This window comes from Camelus bactrianus, chromosome 22 (genome assembly GCF_048773025.1).
Source record: "Camelus bactrianus isolate YW-2024 breed Bactrian camel chromosome 22, ASM4877302v1, whole genome shotgun sequence".
NCBI lineage: Eukaryota > Metazoa > Chordata > Mammalia > Artiodactyla > Camelidae > Camelus > Camelus bactrianus.
Window position 1 is genome coordinate 26,982,718 of NC_133560.1, and position 25,208 is coordinate 27,007,925.

Sequence of the window (25,208 nt, forward strand, 5' to 3'; positions counted from 1 at the left end):
ACATTCTGTCGTTCAGCCACCTGCAACACGCCCCTAAAGAGCTTTAAAGACCCTGATGCCTACGGACAGATCAGGATGTTTCTGGAAGCTCATGAAATGGACAGGAAACTCAGGGATGAGTCCTGAGCGCTCTCTGGTCTGGAACCGCATGACCGATCTTGAAAGTAACACTTAGAGCTCACCCTGAGCGGTGAGTGGGGTGCGGGGGGCACTGGGGCTGGCAGCCCAGGTGGCATCTCCCACCCACCCCAGGGACCTTCAGCAGGTGGGCCCATTACTGTTGTTTAGAACCCTGGGGCCTCTGCCAAATTTGGGGTGTTGTGAAGCCTTGGGTTTCTGTCTGAAAGTCAGTGATTCAGTATGCTCTCTTCCTCGTGACCCTCCCTGTGAGCGCCTCACCATCTTAATCACTGGAGAATGGGGGTGTTGGTACGACTACCTCGTCCTTGCTATACTTCTGGCTGCCTGTACCCATCCGGACTCAGCATGTAACCTCCCATCAGGCAGGGAGCAGCCAGGCTGCAGTGGCTCTGTGTCAGCCGGTACCAGCAGTTCAAAATGGCGCTCATCAAGGCAAGAAGGCACCTGGGACTCCAAGGTGATGCCCACCAACCCGGGATGGCGCCCACCAACCCAGGATGGCGCCCGCTACTCCAAGATGGTGCCCGCCAACCCCAGACAGCGCCCGCCAGAGGTGGCCGGAGGCAGGGCTTTACCTTTCAAGCGCCCGGACGTGCTCTTCCAGCACAGAGGGCCCTCCAGGTGGAGCTGCCGCTGCAGCATGTCCTCCTTGCGGAAGGTCAGCCCGTTCTTGAGTTTGCTGGAGGACTTCAGGTCCATCTTCCCTGCGATCTCCTTGAGGCGCTGGTCTTTCTCACACTCGCTGACCTTAGCGTCCACTTGTGAGATGATGTCTTTGATGAGGTTCAGGGCCTGGGTCAGGTCTCTGTAGTCCTCGGAGCCAGCTGCCACACACAGCAGAGTTAGCGGGTCCCTTGTCTGTGCTAACATGGCGGGGGCGGGCACGCTATGGGGTCTAGGAGGTGTGCCCTGAGGCCACTGCTCCAAGGACCTTGTCAAGAATCACCTTCCAGCTTGAATCTCCTAAGATGTAAATGCTTCTCCAAAATAAATGCAACAGCCCTGCATTTGGGTTTCACCAAGACAAGGCTTCTGCTGAACATAGAGGTTGAGGCGCAAACCGAGTGACAGGCACGGCCCTGCACAGCTCCGAGGGCCACGCCCTGGCAGGCAGACTCCCCCGTGCCTGCCAGCTCTTCATAAGACTCCCTCCACCTCCTGCCATTACCGAGAGCTGGCTCCTCCCACGCCAAGGACATGGGCTTTTGTGGCAGGGGATCTTTGCGCATTCTCGCATGGCCCAAATCCCCTGGAGATGAGGAAGGTGTGGTCAGCACTGCCCTGGTCAAGCTGTGGGCCCTCCTCTCTGCCCTCTGTGGCTCCAGGCATGTGGCACAGAGGTCACCTTTGGGCCTGCCTGGCTTACCTAGGAGTGACCTTAGCCAGGGCACTACTTCCATCCTCATCCCCTCTCCAGTGCTGACTGAGGACAGCTCCAGCCCTGCCTGTGCAGGGACTGGGGGAAAGGGCTGGCAAATGAGACCAGCACCCCATCTTTCTTGAGCTGGGGACCCTAGCACCCAGCATGGTGGATTCTGCAAGGTGGCAGCTCAGTTTGTGATCACTGAGTCCAGCTGAACCTGGAGATCCAGGGACAGATCACAGAGGAGCGTTTATCCACCCATTGTTAGGTCAGGGGCAGGGAGACAGAGATCCGCACTCTCCCCTGCCCCCCAAGCCCCGACGGGCCAGGCAGTAGGGGAGCTACTGTACCTTCCGTGTTCTGAATAATGCGCTCCACCAGCACGGGGTACTTGGTTATGCGCTGAGTGACCAGAAGAATGCACTCCTGCACGCCGAGCCGCCTCACGATGCTGAAGTTGCCGATTTTCTACGAAATGGAGAAGACAAGGCCATGCTGTACTGACATCCTATCTCCTGCCAAATCAGTCAGCGGCTGGATACTGGGGCCGAGAGTCCTTCCTTTTCCGGCTCACGGGGACCTTTTCTTTGCCGCTTCACCAGATACTTGAAAGCAGGGACCGCCCACTGCACACAGAAGGGCCACAAAGGCAAAGGCAGCCTCACCTGCTGCAAAATGAGGGGCCCTCTAAAACCTGTCAGGAAGACAGGGTTGTCCAACGTGCACGCACACGTGCACGTGTGCAGACCCTAACCCCGATGACGGCTGTCGGGACCTTCCAGAACCGGGTGGGCCTGCTCCCTGGTGGCTGCTGGCATACGCCGCTGGCTGAGCGCCCATGATGCGGTCACTGAAGCCACTCCTTGGCAGGGGCCGAGGGCAGCTTCCTGTGCTCTCTGGGGCACATCACATATTCTGCTTTTCTGCTCCCACTGCTCTCCCGTGCGTGTCAGGAGTGCCAGCGATCGCAGAGAGCCACTTCTCAGGAGGACCAGAGGAGTCACCGGGGCTGGTGAGATGCCGGGGACGGAGGGCTGTCTCCATTTCCCTCTGCCTCATTTGGACCCTCTCCCACTTCGCGGTCCTACCGGCTCACGATGTCGGGTGGCCTCTCCCACCGCCCATCACCAGATGAATCCAGGCCCCCACATGACGCTCCCCTGCTCACGTCTATCCACTGCAAGGATAATGGAGTGAAGTTTAAAAACCTGTCATCCTTAAGTCTTGACCGGCAGCTGTTGGACATCACTCCAGGGTAAAGTTCTTGGGGCAAAGGCCACAGGTGGTAAGGCTGTGTGGGGCTGCTGACAGCGCCCAAGGGTCCTGACTTGGGAGGACCTCCTGGGACATGGGAGGTGGGGCCTTGTCTGACCCTCTGACTCGGTTCTGGGCTGTGAGCACCTGCACACTGCTGGGCAGGAGACAGGTGTGGCTCATTCCATGGGCTGCGGGGGACACATGGGGACCAGATGGGGAGGAGGTGAGGGAGGGGCAAAGGCTTAGACTGAGGTGGGTTTTGCATCTGCCGTGGCACCCAAGGCAGAGTGTGTGGCTCTGGAGGAGCGGTTCCCAGGGCGGTGTGGCCCCCTGCAATCATGTGTGTCACCTCAACAGCCTGAGGGATGAAGGTCATCCACCGAGGGGCATCTCAGGGGCCACCCTCAGCGGCAGGAACAAAGCCCTAGGTCTGCTTTGCTTTGATTTGTTTACACCTTGGGATTTCCCGGAGACTTCACTGCCATGTTCTGAATGAGTTCGTGGTTGAAAACGAAACAGAAACTTGAAGCTTCACAACAAGTCGTTTATAATCCCAAGCTCTCCCAAAGTCTTCAGTTCTGTGGGGGAAAAACCCACCGCGAAGAAAACGCATTTTTAATCTGTATTTTGTTTCCTTTTTACCTTGATCAAGTTTTGAAATTTCTTGTTTTGCTGCAGCAACAACTTGTAATGACTGACAGCTTCGTTGTGGCCACTACAAAAGACACTGTATTTTTCTTTCATTCTCTCCCCGTTTTCACCTGAAAACTGAAGAGAGATGGTGGAGATGTTACTGGGCTGAACCCCGGGGACGGCCAGGGCACGTGTCCCTCTGGCTTTCCTGACTCTGCCAGAACGCGGACTAACTTGACTTCTCAAGCTCACGTTCTGACAGAGAAATGATTTGGTACAGGCTGTCCCATCGTGAGGGACAAAGAGGGAAAAGAAGAAAATTTTTATCCGTGACAGGTGCCTGTAAAACTTCCTGAAATCTGAGCAGGACAAATAAATTTAAGCTGAAGACTGTCAGAAAAATTCAAGAGCAAAAGCAGTCTTATTCTAATCGATCCTAACAAGCTGATTTGGGGGCGCTTCGAGCACCTGTCAATCTCGGCCTTGGCACAGAAGTCGACTCGGAGGTCAGCTCGGGGTCGACACCCCTGCCACGGATGGCTTTGGTCCAAAAACACAGCCGTCAGGACCGAAAAATAAAAACCAGCCAACCAAACAAATAAAAGCCCAGAACCCACACCGGGCAGTGTCTGGACAAGCGTGTTTGCTATCTGGGCGTCCGCGTTCCTAGCCTGTGGGCTGCGTGCGCGGCTGTAAGGGGCCGGGACTGCCGTCCTCTCGGGCAGCTGGTTCTTTTTTTATCGGAAGGAAAGCGATAGGCCGGGGGCACATCTGTGCTGCCCGGCTGCGCCCACCTGCTGTACCAGCAGGTCCCCGATTTTCTGGACGATGTAGTTCCGGTCGCTGCCCGACTCCAGGGACTCCTGGCGGCGCTCCTTCAGCCGAGACAGGAAGTGGCCATGCACCTCGAGCAGGTCATCTGCGCCCGGGAAGAGGCGGCCGATGGCCTTGGGGCTGAACTGCAGCTCCTCCCGCAGGGCCCTGGAGTAGACCTTCAGCATGATCTTGAGTGTCCGCACGTGGTGTGCCTCCGTCTGCATCAGCTCTGTGGGGACATGGACGTAGGACTTACCCATGGGGAGGACACCCTGGCTTCCCTCCCTCATCCTGCAATGGCGTTCTGTGTGCTGCCTGCCTGTCATGGGCCAGGCTGGCTTGGTGGGCTTGCCACCCAGGGGCCAGGCCTCCCATCCTCCCTGGCCCAGCATTGCCAGGGTCCCACCTCAAGGAGGCAGCAAGGGGTTCAGGGACATCAGGAAAGAGAGGACCCGGGATGTCCACTGGGACCTCAAATTCACAGGGGGGTTTCTTGTCTAAAGTCAGCTGAGGACGTTTGCAGGCTGTTTTAAGCAAGAAAATTATTTTGATGAACACCCCTCCCTAGGATGGGAAACTCACACGTTTGTGCATGTCAGGGACCAGCCCCAGACTGTGATGGAAAAAACGGAGCTCAAGTGAGGATTTTAATTCACTGTTAAAGGCAAAGAAGGATCAGCCTTTGTGATGGGAGTTTTTCTGTCGTTTAAGTCAAGCCTTTGAAACTGTCAGAGATGAAACAAGTCAACAGCGCCAGCCAGGCCCCAGGCCACCAGCCACAGGGCTGGGATCGGTCTGTGTTTACCCAGCAGTGGAGACAACGTGATCAAGGGCTGCCGGGATGCAAGCAGAGGACTGGTCCCCTCTGGCCCTCCCTGCAGGACCCCTGCCTGGCCTCGGGCTCTCCTCCCCGCCCATATCCCAACCAGCTCTGGCCTGGGCAGGGAGCTCAGTGTGTGAAAAGTGGAAGGAAGCGGGTGTCCATGGATGAGTGGACACCGCTGAGCAGTGCGGGGGCGCCTGGAGGGACCCAAGTGCGGCATCCAGAGAGGCACCTGGCCTGGGGACAGGCGGTATCTGGGAGCTGCGGTTTCCACAGTGACTGCAACGTCCTCTCTCATGACAGCAGCCGCCCTCAGCCAGGTTCTCCAACGGCCAGAGGGAAGGGGCGCCCATCCTGGACCTGGTGCTACAGTCACAGGCGGGAGAGAGGGACGTTCCTCCCAAACCCCCAGCCCAGCCACGCCCGGGCTTGTCTGTGGTCACCAGGGGCGGCAGGGAGGGCCCGGCAGCCTCCTCCCTCAGGGTCACCAGCAAGGTGAGGCTGAGTCAGGACTGGGCATTCGGCCACCCTCGTCCTCGGGGACCGGCGCTCACAAAGTGCTCCCCGGTCACCTCCACCCCACCCGGAAGTCAGGGCTGCCCTGGGAGAACAGGTGGAGTGGGTGACGCGGTCTCAGGGAGGGCTGGCAATGGAGCCCAGGCTCCCAGATGAAGTGAAAAGGAAAACAAGAAGAGAAAGAAGAAGAAAAAGGCAGGAAGTCAGTGCTGGGACAGTGCGGCGGCCCGGGACCACTTACCATAAAGCACATCCTGTCTCTTCACCACCTCGCGCTTCTGTTTCTTTGCATACGCTGCGTCCACAGAAAGGCTCCAGGACTCAGCTTCGAACTCATGGGCGTCTGATTCGATCTCACTCCTTAGTGAGGCAGTGTAGGGGTCTGGGGGGAAGGTCAAGAGGCCGCTGCTCACAGGCCCGGGGTCTGGCTGGCTCTGGGCAGCCCCAGCCCGTCCCGTGCACCCACAGATGTGGGTCCCAGCACTTCCTGGTGAATGAAGGCCATGGGACACACAGGACAGAACCAGGGTGACTGTACCTTCTATAAAAATAGCCTCAGCATTCGAAGACGTGAGCGATAGGGAGTCGTCGGCTGCCTGCTTAAGTTTCAGAAATACAGAGTCGGACTCATCCATCTCTCCTGTGACCGGTCTAGACGGAAATCGTAAACCCAATTATTTTCAAAAGCTGAATCCGACACACAGACCTACACACACATTCTACAGAGACAATCAGGCTGTTGCTCGGTCCAATTAGATACGATGTGAGAGCTTTCTGGGTGTAAGTGTAAGCCTTAACTTGTCTGTCAACGTGACATCAAGACTTCTCCCATCAAAACGAACTTCTTTTTGACACAAATGAACTTATTTGCAAAACAGAAACGGATCACCACGACATAGAGAACAAACTTATGGCTACCAGGGGGCAAAGGGGGTGGGAAGGGATAAACTGGGAGTTGGAGACTTGCAGATACTGACTACTATATATAAAACAGGTAAACAACAAGTCTCTACTGTACAGCACAGGGAACTATAACCAATATCTTATAGTAACCTATAATGGAAAAGAGTATGAAAACGCACGTATGTATGTACACGAATGACTGAAACATGATGCTGGACACCAGAAACTGACACAACATTGTAAACTGACTAAACTTCAATTAAAAAATGGTTAATAAAAACTAACTTCTTTTTTTAAATTGAGGTATAGGTGATTACATAAGCTTCAGGTATACCACACAGTGATTCACAATTTTTAAAGGTTATATTCTATTTATAGTTATTATAGGCTATTGGCTATAATATAATCCCCATGTCGTGCAGGATATCCTTGCAGCTAACTGATTCTATACATAGTAGTTTGTACCTCTTAATCTCCTACCCCATCTTGTCCTGCACCCCTCCCCCCTCCCCACTGGTAACCACTAGTTTGTTCTCTGTATCTGCCATCAAAACTAACTTGAATTTAATGTTCAAATATATTCTAAGGGTGTGTTAATTATGTGCATCCACCGGAGCCCCTCGATTTCTTTCAGAATAAGGTGGACACAGCCCCACTCCCAGTCGGGGACGGAGGGGAAATCTTTCCTAGAAGAAAAAGAAAATCAACTCCTTTCCCCACCAACTCATGCAAGGATCACTGCAATGACTTTCCTTTTTTCTCTTGTTTTCACATGAGGTTTTCTACCTACAAGCTGCTGAATGCCGTATTAAGGGAACCACCTCAAAATCCTAGGAAAACCGGGTTACGGCACAAATGCAAACCCCACGGCAACCCCAGCAGACTTCTAGCATCGTCTGGAGGACAGAAAGGAGCCCTGGCCATGTCCCTCAGGAGCGTGAAGCGAACTGGCTCTGGACGACCGAGGACACGCAAGACACACCAGTTGTGAAGAAGCACAAGGACTGACCCTCCGGAGCAGGTGTTAACGAGAGTCTCGCCGCTGGCTGGGGGTCCCGAGGGTCTCCTTTCGGAGAGGCTGCCCGCGGGGGTCCCCGGGGAGGAACGCCACTTCTGCCCCCTGCCGTCGCCGGCCCCCGGCGGCTTACCCGAGTCTCAGCCCCGTTCCCGCCGGGCTGGGTGCAGGCTGCGGGCTCCCCTTCTGCGAGACCGTCATGCCGACATTCCTGGACAGGCCCGGGCTGCCATCGGACAAGAGGGTGGCCCTTGGGTGCTCCTTCAGGGATGCTGCGACGGAGGCAAAGACAGAGTTGGTGCTGAGGAAGTGGGCGGGGTAGTGGAGGTGGCCCGGCCGGAGGCCCCGCTCCGACTGAGGCCGCAGCGCCGACAGGATCTTGGAGGTCAACAGCTCGTTATCTAGGAAGACGGTCTCGTTCCACTTCCTGGGAAAAGAGCCGTAGACCGAGAGGTCGGGGCGGCCGTGGTGCGCGCTGTCTCTGCCGCCGCTTTTGGAATGTGCGTTCCCCATGGTCACGGCTGGGTCTCGGCGCGAGGCCGGGCTCTGCCCTTTTTATACCTCCTGGGGATCCTTCTAGAAATGTAAAGCTGCTTCTCTTACTGTATTGGCTGAAGCAGCGGGTCCGGAGGGCAGGAAATTGGTCTTCACTGTGACCGTTTGGGGGGGAAATTGCAAAGTATTTTCCTCCTCTGGTAAAATAACAGTAATACAACAACTCCTCTAGTCTGAGCGGTGGGTGAAAAGCAGAGAGGGGTTCACATTCCCCTCACCAGTCTGAAGATCACAGAGTAGGGGGCTCTGTGCTGGGAGCAGCCCGTGCCGACATCACACGTGTGATTGTAATTAATCTAAGGCTGACTGTCAGGATGGTTCTGAGACACAGAGAGTGCGGGGTCCCTGATGTTAGCTGCCTGCGCCACTGTTGGTTAATTGCTCTGATCGAATCTGACCCCTAAGGTAGACGGGAGGCTCTGATCCTATTTTACACAGTGATTGTAAGCCAACCTAACACATGACAGGGGCTCCGAAGGGTTGTTCACACGCATGTGCTGATTAAGAGTTTGCGATGTCAGGATGCATTGTAGCCACCGATACCTTCTCCACTGGTGGCGAGACGCAGCTCTCAGAAAGCCAAGCTCTCATTAATTGGGATGCTTTTTCTCACCTCCTGTTGGACAAGCCGACCATTTAAATCAAGCCTAGTTGGGACAAGACGCTTGGCTAATTTCTTCTCAGGGTGAAAATCACATTTGAAAGCTCAGCTCTAAGACATATAGCAGCATTGAAAGGAATCTGTCCAGGGGGAGGGTATAGCTCAGTGGTAGATAGAGCACATGCTTAGAGTGCACGAGGTCCTGGGTTCAATCCCCAGTACCTCCATTATAAATAAATAAACAAACATAATTGCCTCCCCTCAGTGGCCCCCCGACCTGATTCCTGGGTCCCCAAAGCACCCACACACCAGTTTCTCTACGTTAAAGTAGCTGGGACTCTGGTTCTGAGCAGCACAGAGACCGTGAACCTTGTGGGTGCAGGGCCAGCCCTCCAGGAAAGCCTCTCTCAGGAGCTTTTCTGGGGGGTGGGACTCAGCATGCTGAGTGAGTCTGAACTCAGGTGGAAATGTGGGGCGGTCGCAAGTGTGCGGGCAGATATGTGTCACAGAGAAAACTCCCGGGAGAGAAGTGATGAAGAAAACTTGTAAATTGAGATCAACCACTGAGCGGTGTGATGCCGTCTGGGCAGGGACCTCAGACATCCTGACATCATGATCATAAATGGCTAACAATGAACATGATCATGGTAGACACAGGTGACAAGGCTGTGGCTCATACACCAACCCCCGTTGACAATGGTGAAAATCACAAATCGAGGCCTCTATGGTCCAGGGCAGTCATTTCCTGGCATTTCTACACCGCATTCAACTCCACCCAGGCAATTATGATCTGAACGTACAAGTATGGGACAAATGCTGAAATGAACCCCTTGCCTGGCATCCTGGCTTGGCTGATAGATTCGTTCCTGTGATGCAAGGTCTTGCCTGAAGTTGGGTGGATTCTGCTTTAATCAAACAGCCCATGTAAGAAAAAGTCACCATAAATATTCTCTAAGAATCACTGGTTCCAAAGAACCCTTTAAAAATGATCGGTAATGGTAAATCTAAGGTAAGTGGAATTAAATCTTCCTCTGATGACTGAGGAGACACTCTGAGGTTTTCATGTCTCAGAGTCATGATTAGGGACACCAGGTAACACTGGACTCAAAAGGGCACACGGGATAGAGCTCCAGCTGAAAGAATGATGAGCTGGTCCCCCAAACCCAGGATCCAATTTACTCAGGTGTTCAGATCATTGTGTGTCTCCCCAGTAGAATGGAGGACAGTGCCTCCCACAAAACAGGTACCAAGAAATCACTTTCATGAGATTTTACTTAGCCACAAAAACGAATGAAATCCTGACACTTGCTACAACATGGATGAAACTTGAGGACACTGTGCTCAGAGGAATAAGTCAGACCCAAAAGGCCAAATACTTTGAGATTCCACTTCTAGGAGGTCCCTAGAGGAGTCAGGTTCATAGAGACAGAAAGTAGGATGGGGCAGTTCCCAGGGGCGGGGAGGAGGGGATGGAGAAGTCTGTTTAACACGAACAGTTTCAGTTGGGGAAAGCGACAAGAGTTCTGGAGAGGGATGGTGGGGACAGCTGCACAACAATGCAAATGTCCTTACTGCCACTGGACTGTACTCTTTAAAAATGGTCAAACTAGTCAACTTTACATTTATGTATATTTTACCACAATTTAAGAAAAAGAAATCATTGTTTATTTAGGGTGATGGGACAATTCTGCATCTCGACTGTGGTGCTGATTACTCAAATCAACACACGGGGATAAAATTTCATAGATCTGTACACACTGGTGCTCACAAGAGTGCACGTAACAACTAGGAAAACCCAGATCCCATCTGTCCCTGAATTGAGAACATCGTATCACTGCCAGTGTCTTAGTTTTGATGACTAGAGTTCTGTCAGCTATCATGATGGGGACGCGCTCAATGAAAGGTACACAGGAAGTCCGTCTATTCTTACAACTCCCTGTAAGTCTTGAACGATTCCAGAATAAACAGTTACAGTCGATTCTCATTATTCGCGGGGGTGACGTTCAGTAAAGTTGCAGTGAACCCTGAATTCGCTAACACCGAACCACTGCTCCCACAGGAGATACAAGTGTAGGTTCTGGTGAGTTCTGGCTACACTTTTGCCAACCAGTCAACATGTAACCTTGTTTTATGTGTGTTTCTACTGAAGGATGTCTTATTTAATACTGTTGATTCACTAACATTGAACCTGTGGCCAGTTTTCAGCACTGTGTATTTATTCGTGCCTGAACGAAGCCTGCTATGACACACAGATTTTCTCTGCAAGGTGCACAGCAGCCTCCTTGCACTTAGAAACACTAGACAGCACTTCAGCGCTCTACCTGGGGGCCCCTTTAAACAGCCAAATCACCAACAAAAAGCCGAAAACAAAAAGTGAAAAATGAGGCACCAAATACACCACAAAAAAGGACACGTGTTTACAGTAGGAAGTGAAGCAGGAAGGCAGGGTGTGGCCTGTTCAGCCTCAGCTGGGGGTGTGTGTGTGTGTTGAGCGACTCACAGGTTTCACCGCACACGTCTCTGCACGTGACTGTGAAAACCCCACAAGTACTGATCTGGGATGACAAGTACATTCTAGCGAGGCGGTGAATCTGCAAAGACAGCCTCCGAGAGTAACGCTGCCCAACCACACGACGGGATACTATTCAGCCACAGGAGGACTGAGGTGCTGAAACGCGCTGCGTGGGGGGACCCGGGGAGTACGCTAAGTGGAAGTGGCCAGGCACAGGAGACCACACAGGGTTCCACCTGCTGGAAATGTACAGGCAAATCCATAAAGACGGGCAGCAGATTAACAGGTGCCCAGGACTGGGGAAATGGGAGGGGGACGGCTAATGGGTCTGGGGTTTCTTTTGGGGATGCTGAAAGCGATTGTGATGACTCTAAATACACTAAAAGCCACTGCCCTGTCCACTTAAATAGGCGAATTGTATAGTATGTGAATTAGATCCGGGTAAAGCTGTCAAACTGGTAAAATCCCTTGAGGAAGAGCCATCTTTCTGAAGGAAGAGAACAAACAAGGGCTTGTACGTTCCACACACTGTAGGAGCTAGTCATGCTGCTCTTGGCTCTGAGAGGGCCAGGAAGACATATTTATCCTGCTGTTGTGTTTTCCTAAACCAGACGGCCATGGTGGGGCAGGTGGGCGGCAGGGTGGCGCTGGGATCCGGGCTGCAGAGCGGACTGTCCGCACAGCCATCGGGGCTGCTTCGGAGCCTCATTAGCACCGTCTGCCCACCGCTGAGCCAGCCCATCGATCGGGCGAGCATCTGGCCCACGGCGGGGACTGACAGCACATGGGGGACCCAGAGGAGAGGCAGGGATGAAAACGAGAAGGGAACAGTGAAAATGGAAAAACTTCTTGACCCAGAGGAAAAAACACACCCCGTTCCCAGCAAAAATCACAGGCAAGCAGCCTGTTCTGATAATTTTTTTTTAGACCTTTGTTCCTTGAATTGAATGAAGAGTGAGCAAATTAGATGATTAATCTTGTATGACAGATACGACCCGCCTACATTACTGTACTTGAACAGACCCCACACTACCAAGTTCAGGTGAAGAGGGGCTAATTTCTAGTGTACTTGTGCTCCCAAGCGACCCGTAGCCTGTAAATCCTCTGATACACAAGCAAGACCCCAGCAGCTCCCACAGGCGTCCTAAGGACTCGCAAGGAAAAACCATCGACAAAAGACTTAATAGTTATGAATCTGCCGAAGTCATTTTTCAAGGAAACACATTATGACATATCAAATGACCATCCTGGTTTTTTTTTTTTTTGGAGGGGGTAGGTAATTAGGTTTATTTATTTATTTGTTTGTTTGTTTATTCATTTATTATTTTTCTAATGGAGGTACTGAGGATTGAACCTAGGACCTTGTGCATGCCAAGCACGCTCTCCACCACTGAGATATACCCTCCCCACTCAAGTGGTGCTCTTGATTGCTCCTAAATTGTCCTTTAGAATCCAGAAGCACCCTGGCTTCTAGAAATATCGACTTCTGCGCAAGAATTCTATTTTCTAAATGGCAGATTCTTCTTGCTGCTTGATGGGAGAGCAACTAGAAACATTTTCGGAAGGCAGCTGGGCCGGGCACAGAAGTCCCTGTGGTTTTCTGCAAAAGGCCATGCAGATGGACCGACTGACAGAATCTTTTAGGCAGGAACAGCCCTCCCCAGCCGCCCAGCAGTTTCAAAGGCTTGGCTTCAAAACAGCTGCCCCTTTTCTCATATTTGTTGAGGTCCTGGGTCTCCCTCCCCTGCCCCATTCTTTGTGTCTGTGAAGACTTCTCTTTCAGGCTGAGCGGGCCGCCTGTCTCTGGAGAGTTCTAGCAAGCCCGAGCTGCAGGCAAGTGTTGGAGAGACAATTAAGAAAATCTGATACAAAATGAAGTTTCCAGTTCACAGTTCCCGGCTCTTCGGCCACCTGAGAATAGATTAAATCAATGCCGAGACAACTCATTGATTTCTCTGCTCTGGTTCATTTTGATGTTACACAAGCCAAGAAGAGAATAAAAATATAGGAGGGGGAAAAACACCCAAATCTTAACCCCATGCCTCACAGGACAAAGGAAAGAAAAAAAAAAAAAAGGCATATTGGGGCTTAGAAGATAAGTGTGATTGAGAAGAATATTCTTTGTAAACTTGAAATGATCTAATAAAGGAAATACACAAGCCCCCCAACCCCCAAATTACGTCAAACTCAGCAAATACCATTAAAAAAAGTTGCAGTATCTTCCTGACAAGCAATATCCTTGCAAATCATGATTCTACAAAATATTTTGTATTACTCTATGGATAATTCTGGAACTTAAAATCGAAAGAGTGCCTCCAGGAGTGGGCATAGACACAAACCTCAACCTAAGCTTCATGCTTTCCACAAATAAGGACTCCAACTGGGCTGCGGGTGTAGACGGGAAATGTGAAACCAGAAAACGTCTCATAGATAACGTAGGAGAAAGTCTTCAGGAACTAGGGCTTGGATGGGGAAAAGTTCTTTCTACGGCACCAGAAGCCTGATCCACAAAAGAAAAAAAAAAATCTTTAAACTGACTTCATCATATTTAAAATCATTTGCTCGTGGAAGGCCCTGTTCAGTGGATGAAAAGACAAGCTACACAGTGGGAGGAAACATTTGCAAACTGCTTGGCCAAGGACTAGCATTTGGAATATATAATGAGCTCTCAAACCCCTGTGCTAAAAATACCAACAATCCACTTAGAAAATGAGCAAAACAGACGAAGGCACATTTCACTGAAGAAGGTACATGGATGGTAAAACACACGTGACTGGGTGTTCAACATCATTTAGCCACCAGAGAACTGCGAATTAAAACCAACACGAGCCACCGCTACTGAAATGGCTAAAATAAAAAAATGCTGACGACTATAAATGCCGGCGAGGATGTGGAGAAAATGGATTGCTCACGTGTTGCTGGTGGGGATGTAAAATGGTGCAGTCACTCTGGAAAACAGCTGGGCAGTCTGTAAAGAAAACCAAATGATTGCATTCCTGGGTATGTATCTCAGAGAAACACAAAACTTAGGTTGGGAGAAAAACCTGTTCATGTCTGTTTGCAGCAGCTTTCAGGCCCAAATCAGGAATCAGCCCAGATGCCCTTCTCTGAGTAAATGGTTAAGACAAACTGTGGTCCATCTGTGCCACGGAATACTACTCGGCGAGGAAAAGGAACTACTGATAACACGCAACAAAAGCGCTCACAAGCTTTATACTGTGATTTTAAAACAGCCAATCTCAAAAGGTCACTGTATGATTCCATTTACATAATGCTCTTGAAATGACAAAATTATAGAGATGGAGAACTGATCTGTGGTTGCTGGGGTTGACGGTGGTGGCGGGGGGCATAAGAGTGGATGAGACTATGATAAAGTGGGAGTTCAAGGGAGATCTGTGGTGATGGAACAGTCCTGGATCTTGAAGGTGGTGGTAGCTGTGGGAATCGGCACATGTAATGAAACTGCATGGACTAGACTCACACAATTTCCTCAGTGACAATGTCCTGGTTTTGATATCCTTTTATAGTCACAAAGATGTGGGGGAAACCAGGTGAGGGGTAGAGTATGTGACCTCTCTGTATCACCTTTGCAATTTACTGTGAGTCTGTAAGGATTTCAAAAAAAAAAGTGTGAAACAAACAAAAGCACCACCACCACCACCACCACCAACAACAACAAAATAGAAAGGACATGTGCCCAGAGTCGTAGCCAGCTCGGGCTGCCATAATGAAAAAACATAGATTGAGTGGCTTTAAACAATAGAAACTTAGTTCCTGGAGGCTGGCAAGTCCAAGATCAAGGTGCCATCAGATCCAGCCCTTGCTGAGGTCTTTCTGGCTTGCAGATGGCTGCCTTCCCGCTGTGTCCTCACACGGTAGAGAGCGAGCGAGCAAGCTCTCTGGTGTCTCTTCCATATAAGGGCACTAACTGCATGGTGAGGGCCCCACCCTCATGGCTTCATCTAATCCAGTTACCTCCCATAGGCCCCACCTACTAATACCATCACTCTGGGGGTCAGGGCTTCACATGGGGGTTGGGGGCAAGCAATTCCACCCAGAGCACAATGAATAAAACCGCGTTTCCTGAGAACTCATCTAATTCTAGAGCCTTTCTTATCACTCCCCGGATACGTCGGCAGAAAGAACAAGCAGCCTTCCTCTTTCCTCCATCCCTTCACCTTTCAGGGGAGACCAGAGGGCACCCATGGCCCCTTAGGGAGGACTCCTGGAGGAGGTTATGGACATGTAACCGAGACCTAAGTGGACAGTTCTGGTGCCCAAAGAGGAGGGTCTGGGAAGATTTCTTTGTAAGAAAGCAGGCTTCAAGACATTCAGACAGGGTTACCATTGAAAATGAGAAATGCCTGAATCTGGGAGACAGACAAGAGTGTGATGAGTATAAAAAGCAATGAGAAGGGAAGATAAAGTGAGCAACCCAGTGGGACGTGAGGCTGCTCCACTGAGAACAGGCCGAGAGCAAGATCTTCTCCTGGCTAGAAACCTGGGGACTTTGTGTAGAAGCCTCCTGGGGGGCTACCGAGTGAAACAGACATGGGCGGAAGTGTGGCGAGTAGGAAATGACACCTGGCCGAACGAGTGGCCAGCTGGCCCCGGGCTTGAAACTGAAGGCCTCAGCTGTCCCCAGCCTCGTGGCAGAATTTGCCCTTAGTGAGCAACTCCCCAACATCACCAAGAGGCATAGAAAAATTTGCTTTGTTATTAGCACAAATATTAAATAGAGTAGGCCCTCAGTATCTGCAAGGGATTGGTTCCAGGACACCCGAGGATGCCCAAATCCCAAATCCAAGGATGCTCAAGTCCCTTATATAAAATGGCACTGTACAGGTGACCCTTGAACAACACGGGTGTGAACTGCAAGGGCCCACTCACAGTGGACTTTCTTTCACTATACATGTGTCATAGGACCATCCGGCCCACAGTTGGTTGAATCTGAGGAGGTGAAACTGCAGATGCGAAGGGCCAACTATAAAGTCACACTCAGATTTTGGGGCTGCACAGAGGTTTGGTGCCCTGCTTCTTCCCACATTGTTCAGGGGTTGACTGTACTTGCATGTAACCTACGCATGTCCTCAGGCATACTTTAACAATCATCTCTAGGTTACCTGCAATACATAATACAATGAAAATGCTATGTAAATAGTTGCCTGCAAGCAGCAAACTCAAGTTTTGCTTTTTGGAACTTTCTGGAGTATTTCCCCCCCAAATATTTTTGATCCTTGGCTGGCTGAATGGAGGACGTGGAACACAGACACCGAGGGCTGACTGTATCTTGCTTGCCTATCGAAAGAACTGTGCCCAATTAATTGTTCGCCTGGGTCTAGACGAAAGGAAACTGTGTGATCTTTTGTGTGCGTGTATCTGGCCAATGTTAAGAATGTGCCATTGTTAACGTTACATTACTGAATGTTACAATTTAGGAAGCATGTGCGCCTTAAAATTAAAACAAAAACAAACAGTAACAAAAAATAAATGGCCAAGGATCTTCCTATCTCTGAAATGGGTTGGTTGGCAGAGAACTTGGAGGTTCCCCACCTGAACTGCATTTTCCTTTTCTCTAACAGTATTGATTAGTATGTTGGTACCAAAACACATTAATGTTTTGTAACAGTTACTGCCTGCCGTTATTATAGATAATCCCTCCTTTGTTGTGTGTTGTGTTGTTTAAAAGTTGACTTCTGAGAGGAATAAGAAAGGCTCAGAGAAAAGAGAGGTTTATGTCAAAGACCTGATATTTGAGAGTAAAGGGGAAAGTGAGAGTCTTAAAAATCTGGAAAATGTTTCAAGGAGAATCACGACGAGTAAGAAAAGGGGGCAGGATGTGAAGGATGAGGGTGATGGGCTGCCTGCCACAGGGAGATCACTAAGTTCAGATTGTCCAAGGCTGGTTATTAGAACCAGACAATGTGTAACTGAAATGATGGTAATGGCGGGAAGTATCTCAAAAGTTAAACCCACTAAGTGCCACATGGGATCCTGGGCTGGATCCTGGAACAGAAAACCCAGTGAAGTCTGAATGAAGGGTGGCACTTAGTCAACAGTAGTGTAAGCATCAGGGGAAACTGAGTGTGGGACATATGGAAACTCTGTACTGACTTTGTAACTTTTTTTATAAATTGAAAACTATTCCCGAACAAAAGGCTCATTTTTTTTTTAAGTTAAGTTTAGGCTGAACTGAGCCCTGTTAAAAACAGAAGAAGAATTTTTTAAGAGGTCTGTGTGCATGTGGGGTGCTCCAAGTCATGTTTAGAAAGAACAAGAATGGGCCAGGCCCCTATGGGGGGAGAGGGAGGGGGTGATAATCGAAAATATTTAGGGACACCCATGTTCACAGCAGTGTGATTCACAAGAGCCAACAGGTAGAAGTAACCCAAGTGCACTGATGGATGAATGGATAAACTAAATGGGGTCCAGCCACACAATGGAATATTATTCAGCTCTAAAAAGGAAATTCTGACACCTGCTACGACATGGATGAAACTTGAGGACATGATGCTCAGTGAAATAATTCAGTCACAGGACAAATACTGTCTGATTCCACTCATAGGAGGTCCCCAGAGGAGTCAGATTCCTCTGGAGACAGGAAGTAGATAGTGGGGCCAGGGGCTGGGGGAGGGGGCTGGGGAGTCAGTGTTTCACGGGGACAGAGTTTCAGTTTGGGAAGATGAGAAAGCTCTGGAGATGGAGGTGGGAGGGCTGCCCAACAGTGTGAACGTGCTGAATGCCACTGAGCTGTGCATTTAAAATGGTTAAGATGGTAAATTTTATGTGTATTTTACCACTTTAAACAGGAAAAAAAAGGAAAGCACTTAGGGACCCAGAGTGTGTCCACATAATACCATCTGATGGAGAAGAACTGAGACTCTCTGTGGTTTACTTCTGTCTCCCCTCATGGTGAGATGGCACTTTGACTGGGAAGGAATGGAGAAAATGCCCTTGGAAGGGCCTTGAAGCTCCAGGCAGGATGAGGGACATGCAGGTAACCTTGGCTTCTCAGTGCCCAGCACGTGGCAGCCGCGGGACACCTGCTGCACCAATTAAAGTCGCCAGATCAGGTGATGCGCACCTCAGACACGGAGGCAGCTGGCAGGGAGACTGGCTGAACCCGTGTGGGGCAACTCTGGGGAGCCGGGGAGGGGAGGACGACAGAAGGGCGAAGCAATTCTGATTTGAGAAAGGAGGAAGGAAGTTAATCTTACAAACTCGATGTTAATCTGTGGCAAAAAGTGGCTTGTGAGCTGTGAGCCTGGGAAACAGGCGATGAATCCTGGGTTTCCTCGTTTCCTTGAACAAACCAAGACTAGGCTCTGAAAGCTGTGCTTTGCAGCCCTGGAGTGGAGCGGACAGACAGGAGGCGTTTACAGCCATTGCAGCGAATGGGTCACCGATCTTGGGTGGCTCTGGGCAGAGCAGGGGGGTGGTAGATACGGGCCCTTGGGGTATCAGCAAGGTGCTGGCTGAATCCTTCATGACACCCTTGTAAATTTAATGGGGAATTGAGAACTGATGAGTGCAGGTTGGGCGACTTTAAAACTGGCTGAGCATCCACACTTAAGCTCGGTAACGGAAGGAGGGTCTCTAGCGGAGGGCTGAAGGGCTCTGTCCGCAGCCTCGCCTGAGAGGAGATCGTAGGAGGCTCGCTTACCAAATTCACGAGTGATGTGGAACAGAGGAGCTGCCTCGAATTACGTTTGGAAAGACAGACAGAGAGGTGGACCAACACAGAGCTGTCTTGATGGGCTACAGTGACGGAAGTGCGAAGACATTCAGCAGAGGCGGGCGGGGTCGTGGACCCCCACCCGCAGCAGCGGCACGGAGGGGAAAGACCAAGCTGGCGGCCTCAGGAAGTCAACGGCCTGGCGCACGCAGGGCTGGGTCATCTTAGGTCTTGTCAACATCGGTGTGATAGCCAGAGTCAGGAGGGCCAGGCTGCTGGCTGGCCGAGCCTGCCCGGGAGTTTATCTCAGGCCTGGGCCAAGCTCAGTGAGTTCACTGGCTCAGAGCGGCACCCAGAGAGCTGTGTTCTAACAAGTACCGTGGGGGGTTGGATACAAGGGGACCCAGAATCCCAGAACAAGGGCCAACTTGGGCTGGCCGAGTGGGGCACGCCCAGAGAGCTGACAGAACCACCGAGGGGTCCTGGCCAGGACTCGGGAAGAAGGGCTAAAGGCTGGGGATGACGCTTGGAGAAAGGAAGGCCAGCGTGGTCCCCACGGAGGGCCGGCCCCCGCAGGCCTGGATGTGGTCTCTCCCGGGGGAGCGGGGAGGATCTACCACGCCAGGGGTGACGTTCCCGGAACTGAGGAAGTTCTGGTTTTACTAGTGACTATTAAATGGCAACCGCCCGGTATTTCAAAACCCAGAAGGAACCACGACTCCTTGTTTAGCACATTCCTTTCCACTCTTATTTCTGTTCACTGCAGTGAGCTCACACTGTTGCTGGTCGCCCACCACTTCTGACCAACAAAAACGACCCCTCCGCACGGTCTGGCCTAACACGTGGGTGAGCGCCCACTGAACTTGCAATTTTACATCCTGCCTTTCTGCTTAAGATGTGTCATAAACGGACTGTTAAGACATGTTGCGGGAAGTGCTTACCATTTCTTTCTTTTGCAACGGCTGTCAAATCACTTATTAAACACGAACACTCCTTGTGTTCCGTGGGTACTTCCTGTGTCTCACGAAGTTATAAATTAAATCGGGATGGACATCCGCGTAGCGTACTTCGTCCGCAGTGGATACTCACTCTCTTGGGAGAAATTCCTATTAGTAGCTGGGTCCCCTGCCCCATGTGGTCCAACTGCCCCCCACCACAGCTCAGGCTGGCCAAGTCCTCCCCCCACACCGGCCAGAGGCTTCCTGAGAACAGGCCGGTGGCTGGTCAAGCACTGCACCCTCAGCTGCTGGGGGGCTTACTGGGTTGCACTCTGCAAGCAGGGTCGAGGGTCTGAATTCTCAGATGTCTTAGGTCCGCTCAGAAGATCTCCACTGAGCACTGTGATGAGTTGGGACCACATGGCCTCCCCCAACCCGGAAACCTGGACTCAACACACTTCCCGGGAGAGGCAGCCTCCCCTCCGCACACACTCATTCTCTCCCCCATTGTCACTGGGACCTCCTCTTATCTGTGTAGGGCCCTCCCCCTGGGGGAGCAAGACAGAGCCCTGGCCATTAGCCAAGGCTGTGATTTCTTCGGGTGGCTGCCTGCCCAGACTTGCCACCCCTGGCCCTCTGTCCTACCTGCTGCCTGATCGGCGCCCCAGGCACCTGATTAGCATCCCCATGGCTTCGGTGTAAAGTCCTACCTCTCTGGCCTGGCTGTGCCAGGCTCTCTGAGGCATGGGCCCCTCTCCGCCTCACCTCTCGCCACCATTTGCAGCCTGTATCCCAAGTCATGCAGCACTGGGGAGACTCGGAGCCCCTGGGTGCCTCTCCAGCTTTGGGGCCAGGCAGAGTCCCTCTGGGTCGTCCCGCCCTGATCCCCACCCTCGAGGCCGAGGTCTCCCTGTGCACTTCCCTGACCCCGGTGCACTCAGCTTCCATCGCACCGCCTCTGCCCTCGTGGAACCCTCACCTCCTTGAGGGCAAGGGTCAGGTGTCACCCATTCTGGGTGCTGGTTTCACTGTCCTTCTCTGAGCTTGCAACATGGGGACACAGATAGACCGCGGCCCTGCCAGGAAGGACGAGGCCAAATACTCGGAGGCGAGGCCTGCAGGGGCCGAGGGCCAGCCCGTTCTTGGCGATTTACCTTTAAGACAATTTGCCAGGGGTAGGTACAGCTCAGTGGTAGAGCGTGTGCTTAGCATGTATGAGGTCCTCGGTTCAATCCCCAGTACCTCCGTTAAAAAGTTAAAAAATAGTAACTTGCCACCTTTCTGTTTACAGAAAAAAAGACAAAACAAAAAACAACTCCATGTAACAGACTGGGCTCTGCTTGAAGGTGGGGAAGGATGTGGTCAGAAAATGACGGTGAGGGTCTCCCAACCCTCATGGCTTGTGTCTTAAGATACTCCCCGCCCCCAGAACTTTATGCCCTTCTTCATCCCAGATAGGCTGCCTACTGACCCAGCTCCTGCACCGACAGGACCCACCCCGTCCTGTGTGCCCTGGAAGCTGACCCCACCCCCCGCCTTGCCCAAGCCCACTCTTCCCCTTGGGTCTCTGTGCTGTGACTGCTACCCTGGCCTATTCATGAGGACAGCCCCCTCCTCTCTATGGTACCCACAGCCTTCCCCACCCTTGGGAGCTGGGTGGACATGCCTGCCCTTGGCCCCAGGGGGTAGGCTTTCCTGGCAGGTTTTAAGGTCCTGTGTCTGCCAGCAGGCCAGACGGAACCCCGTGACTTGTCTGGAGTCGGGGTTACAGGTCATGCCACCTCTAGTCGTCAGGGGATGAATGAGGGAAGGGCCACTGGCACACTCATCTCTAATCCCCAAGATCAGGACTCAATCTCCCCCAGGCTCCTCCAGCTCCAGAGTTCTGAGAGATTCAGGAGGCTCTTCAGAATCCTTCAACACTGCGAGGTGACCCATGATCAAAACGTTCTGATCACACGGAGGAAAAACTCGGAGCGTGGTGAGAAGCCACAGTCTCCACGACAACCACTGGAAGCGGCTTTGCCTTTGGGGATGTCTAAGAGTCAGGAAAGTTTCACGGCATAAAACGCACATGCTGCTCACTGGAAACACTAATGTGAGACCTTTATCCCGGCAGAAGCAGCCAGTCCATCCCGATGCTTCCCCCAAGCAGTGTGGCGGCATTTCAGCAACGTGATGTGTAGAAAAATATTACTCAGATTTTGTATAAAGGGGAAAACGAAGTTGAGGTGGGACCATCAGACAGAGAGCTAGATTTTAGTGCCCAAATCACTAGCTGTCGATTAAGTAGCTGGTACACTGACTAGGAGTAAATTCTTGTCATTCTTAATAAAAATTAACTTCAAAGGCTTTTTGGGGGGAGGGGCACTGGTTTAATTATTCCACTGATAAATAAGGCATATCTCTAAATCAGTCTAATGCTAGATGGCATTTCTCCAAATTATTCTTCTTCAATAAAGATAAGAACTAACTAAGGCAAACTGCTATAGGCGAGTCATCGTAGGGGGAAAGGAAAAAAAAAAAAAAAGAACAAAGCAAAACATTCTTGGGCATAAACCCAGCCAGTCACATGTTATGGTCCTGAAGAACAAATCTGGTACAAACTCTTCACCTACAAAGATTCCTGGCTGATAAGAAACAGCCCTCTTGAAGCACTGATAAGGATGCATGAAAAAAATGTCACCTATGTCACTGTTAACCTGAATTTGATCCCTCACTTCGCAGTATGAGAGTGAACGTAAAAATTTTTTCGAAGGAAAAATTAAAATCAAAATCAACCAGTAACCTTCCTGTCATTTACAATGTCTCTGTGCCCCCCTCTGTATTTGCCTGGCTGTGTGTGGTGACGGTCGTCAGCACAGCGAATATACCAGCGTTTCACATTTTTTCATGCTGCTGTGGTCTTGCAAGTCTTGTTGCAATCACTTCCCAGCTGTCGGGGAATGCGTTCCGATCACATAGTCTCCACAGAGTCGTGAAGGGACAGAATTGCGGAGGCAAAGTTGGAAATGCTTTACTATGTTAGATGGACATCACCAAACTGCCTCTTAAAGGACTGTAGTAACAGGTCCAACCTCGTGGGGAAACGGGTGTAAAGAAAGAAAACCCTGGGAGGTCATCCAACAAAATGACTGTGTGTAGCTGCAAGGGACTATGGGTGTTTCCCTCCATTTTTCTATTTTCTAAATTGTCCGCAATGGTGGTTGACTTTTATAGTTAAAAAAATAAGTTAACATTAGCAGGGAGCTGGGTGCAGGGTATATGGGAACTCTCTAGGCAATCTTTAATTCTTCATAAATCCAAAATTATTTCAAAGGATGCAGCATTTGGACAGCTTGAGGTTTCTTGAAATTTTGACTAAATGGAAATTAGAGAGCAGAGTCTGTATCACGGGTCAGTTTAAAGCAAGAAAGACGAAGCATTTCCATTAAAGGAGGGGCTGGTGGTACCAAAAGACTGGCCACTCCAAGTACATTTATCTGCTTTAAGCTAAATAAAGTATTTAAGGCATATGACTTTTAAAAATAATTGTGGCTCTTTTCTGATGAGTTGACCATCTTGGAGGTGGGGCCTCAGCCTGGGCTCAGCCCTCCTGTGGGCAGCCACCAACTGTGCAGCGCGTGGAGTTCAGAAAATAAAGACTGAAAAGGCAAGGGTTGCCTGGGCGGACTCTATCCGGATTTCTCCTGTGACTCACTCACACCCTATCTGTCCTCGAGCTGGCTGGCCCAGAGCATGTGGCAGAATGCCCCAGGGGCAGGCACTGCGTGCGATGTGGTTACAAACTGGGGTGACTCCTTGGGATGATGAATCCCAAGAGAGAGGGGGTCTGGAGGAGAAGGAGGATCAGTCAGACAGGGAGACAGGATGCCTGCCCTGCAGCAGGCACGGGAGGGTGGCAGGCCTCCAATTAAGGGTAAGGACATGCTCCCAAGACAGGCTAGGGATGAGGAGTTCCCTTTACAGTGGCTGGGGCTCCCCGCGCTGCACTGAAGGGGCTGCAGGTGTGTCGGGGGCGCAGGGGACAAATGTGGTTGGAGAGAAGACACACCTGCAACGCAGGAGTGATGGGGAGGGGGCAGGAGGCCCAGTCTGGGAGGTCTCCCCACCCGCTTGGCAGTGGTGACGTCCACAAGGCTGCGGTGAACGCTGACTTCTAGGGCAAATCTGGAGTTAGGCTCCAAGAGCCTCAGGCCATTATCTTCGTCGAAGCATTAATACACAACCTTGTGTGATGTGTGTTTCTGCTGAAAGGTGCCTTAGTTAATAAATACTGTCAATGCATTAACATTAAACTTGTGGCCAACAGCTCTGTAACTCTCGCCTCACTCAACAGAGCGGTCTGACACGCGGAGGACATGAGGCAGCACTTGGAACCGGGAACAGAAAGCATGAGAATGCGAAAAACGCAGCACTGGATACACTGCAAAAAGGATGCCTGTTTACAGAACAAGCTAAGACAAGAAGGCAGAGTGTGCCTGGCCCAACCCTGGCTGAGAACTCAAATGTCCTGCTGCTCTGTGCGAGCCATGGAATGGCCGAGAAGACGCTGTGAGCGCTGACCTGGGGGTGACAGATCAATTTTCACTCGTGGGTGGAAACATGAACCCGGAACCCACAAGCAGCGAGGCGTGAACTGCATCTGCACCTTTACTTAGAGAGGAGACCATGCGGCGGGGAGCTCTGTGTCGTCAGTTGTTGGCACGGGGCCTGGCGCAGGGTGGATGCTCAAAACGTGTTTGCTGAAGGGAGGGAGGTCGGGAGGCAGGGAGGTCGGGAGGCACCTGGTCTGGGTGGGCAGAGGATAAATGAAGTGGGTGGAGGGCCGCCTTTGTGTGTGAAGGTTCCGACGTGGGCCTTGGGGATAACACTTTATCCCGGAAACGGAAACCACAGAAAGGTTTATGCAGGAGGCTACAAAATCAGCTTTGCCTCTGGGAGCAGTGGATGCGACCGGGGAGCAGGCTGGAAGGGGCCGAGGGTGCAGGGTGCCAGGGCCTGACAGGGGAAGGCAGAGGGAGGGGCAGGCTTGCGGCCAGGAGAGGGGAGAGGTGGCGAGGCTGACTGCAACTGACTGCGGGTGGGAGTCAGGACTCAGGACTCAGGACCTGAGGCGATGGAGGCAGCAGCTACCCGGGAGTGTGGCGCTCAGGAGAGGGGACTAGACGAAGGATGGAAATTTGGGCAGAGGACGGTGCCTGAAGCCAAGGAGTGTATGAGATTCCAGGGCTGGGGAGACAGCTCTGCAGAGTTGCCTGGGGACTGAATGGGACAAGACTCGCAACCAGCTACCCACAGAATCCCTGCTTTGTTGCAAGCAGGACCCGAAAAGCCTTCTGTTTGTGGGGGTGGGGGTGGGGGTGGGAAAGGAGCAGCTCAGATCACAACCGCTGGGTTAACCTGTTATTATTAACTGAAATCGCTAAGCTGTTTTCTCACAGGCTGTTATCTGGTCCT

The 25,208-nt window shown here is 51.5% G+C and overlaps 1 protein-coding gene and 1 non-coding gene across 4 annotated transcripts in view; one reads left to right on the plus strand and one right to left on the minus strand.

The window, feature by feature from the left end:
• The window catches only part of ARHGEF18 (Rho/Rac guanine nucleotide exchange factor 18), a 79,608-nt gene that overhangs the window by 11,506 nt on the left and 42,894 nt on the right, over window positions 1-25,208 (minus strand). For all 3 annotated transcript variants that reach the window (XR_012501661.1, XR_012501660.1, XM_074350935.1), the window contains exons 11-17: window positions 7,601-7,739; window positions 6,088-6,200; window positions 5,791-5,931; window positions 4,189-4,439; window positions 3,404-3,529; window positions 1,855-1,972; window positions 717-965 (exon numbers count right to left, since the gene is read on the minus strand). Coding sequence is in view for 1 of the 3 variants with exons in the window: in XM_074350935.1 (XP_074207036.1) it covers window positions 717-965; window positions 1,855-1,972; window positions 3,404-3,529; window positions 4,189-4,439; window positions 5,791-5,931; window positions 6,088-6,200; window positions 7,601-7,739 (1,137 nt within the window). In the remaining 2 variants the exon portion in view is untranslated. The remainder of the gene's footprint in view (window positions 1-716; window positions 966-1,854; window positions 1,973-3,403; window positions 3,530-4,188; window positions 4,440-5,790; window positions 5,932-6,087; window positions 6,201-7,600; window positions 7,740-25,208) is intronic.
• Window positions 8,774-8,850, plus strand: TRNAS-AGA (transfer RNA serine (anticodon AGA)). Its single transcript has one exon. It is a non-coding gene; the product is annotated as a tRNA-Ser (tRNA).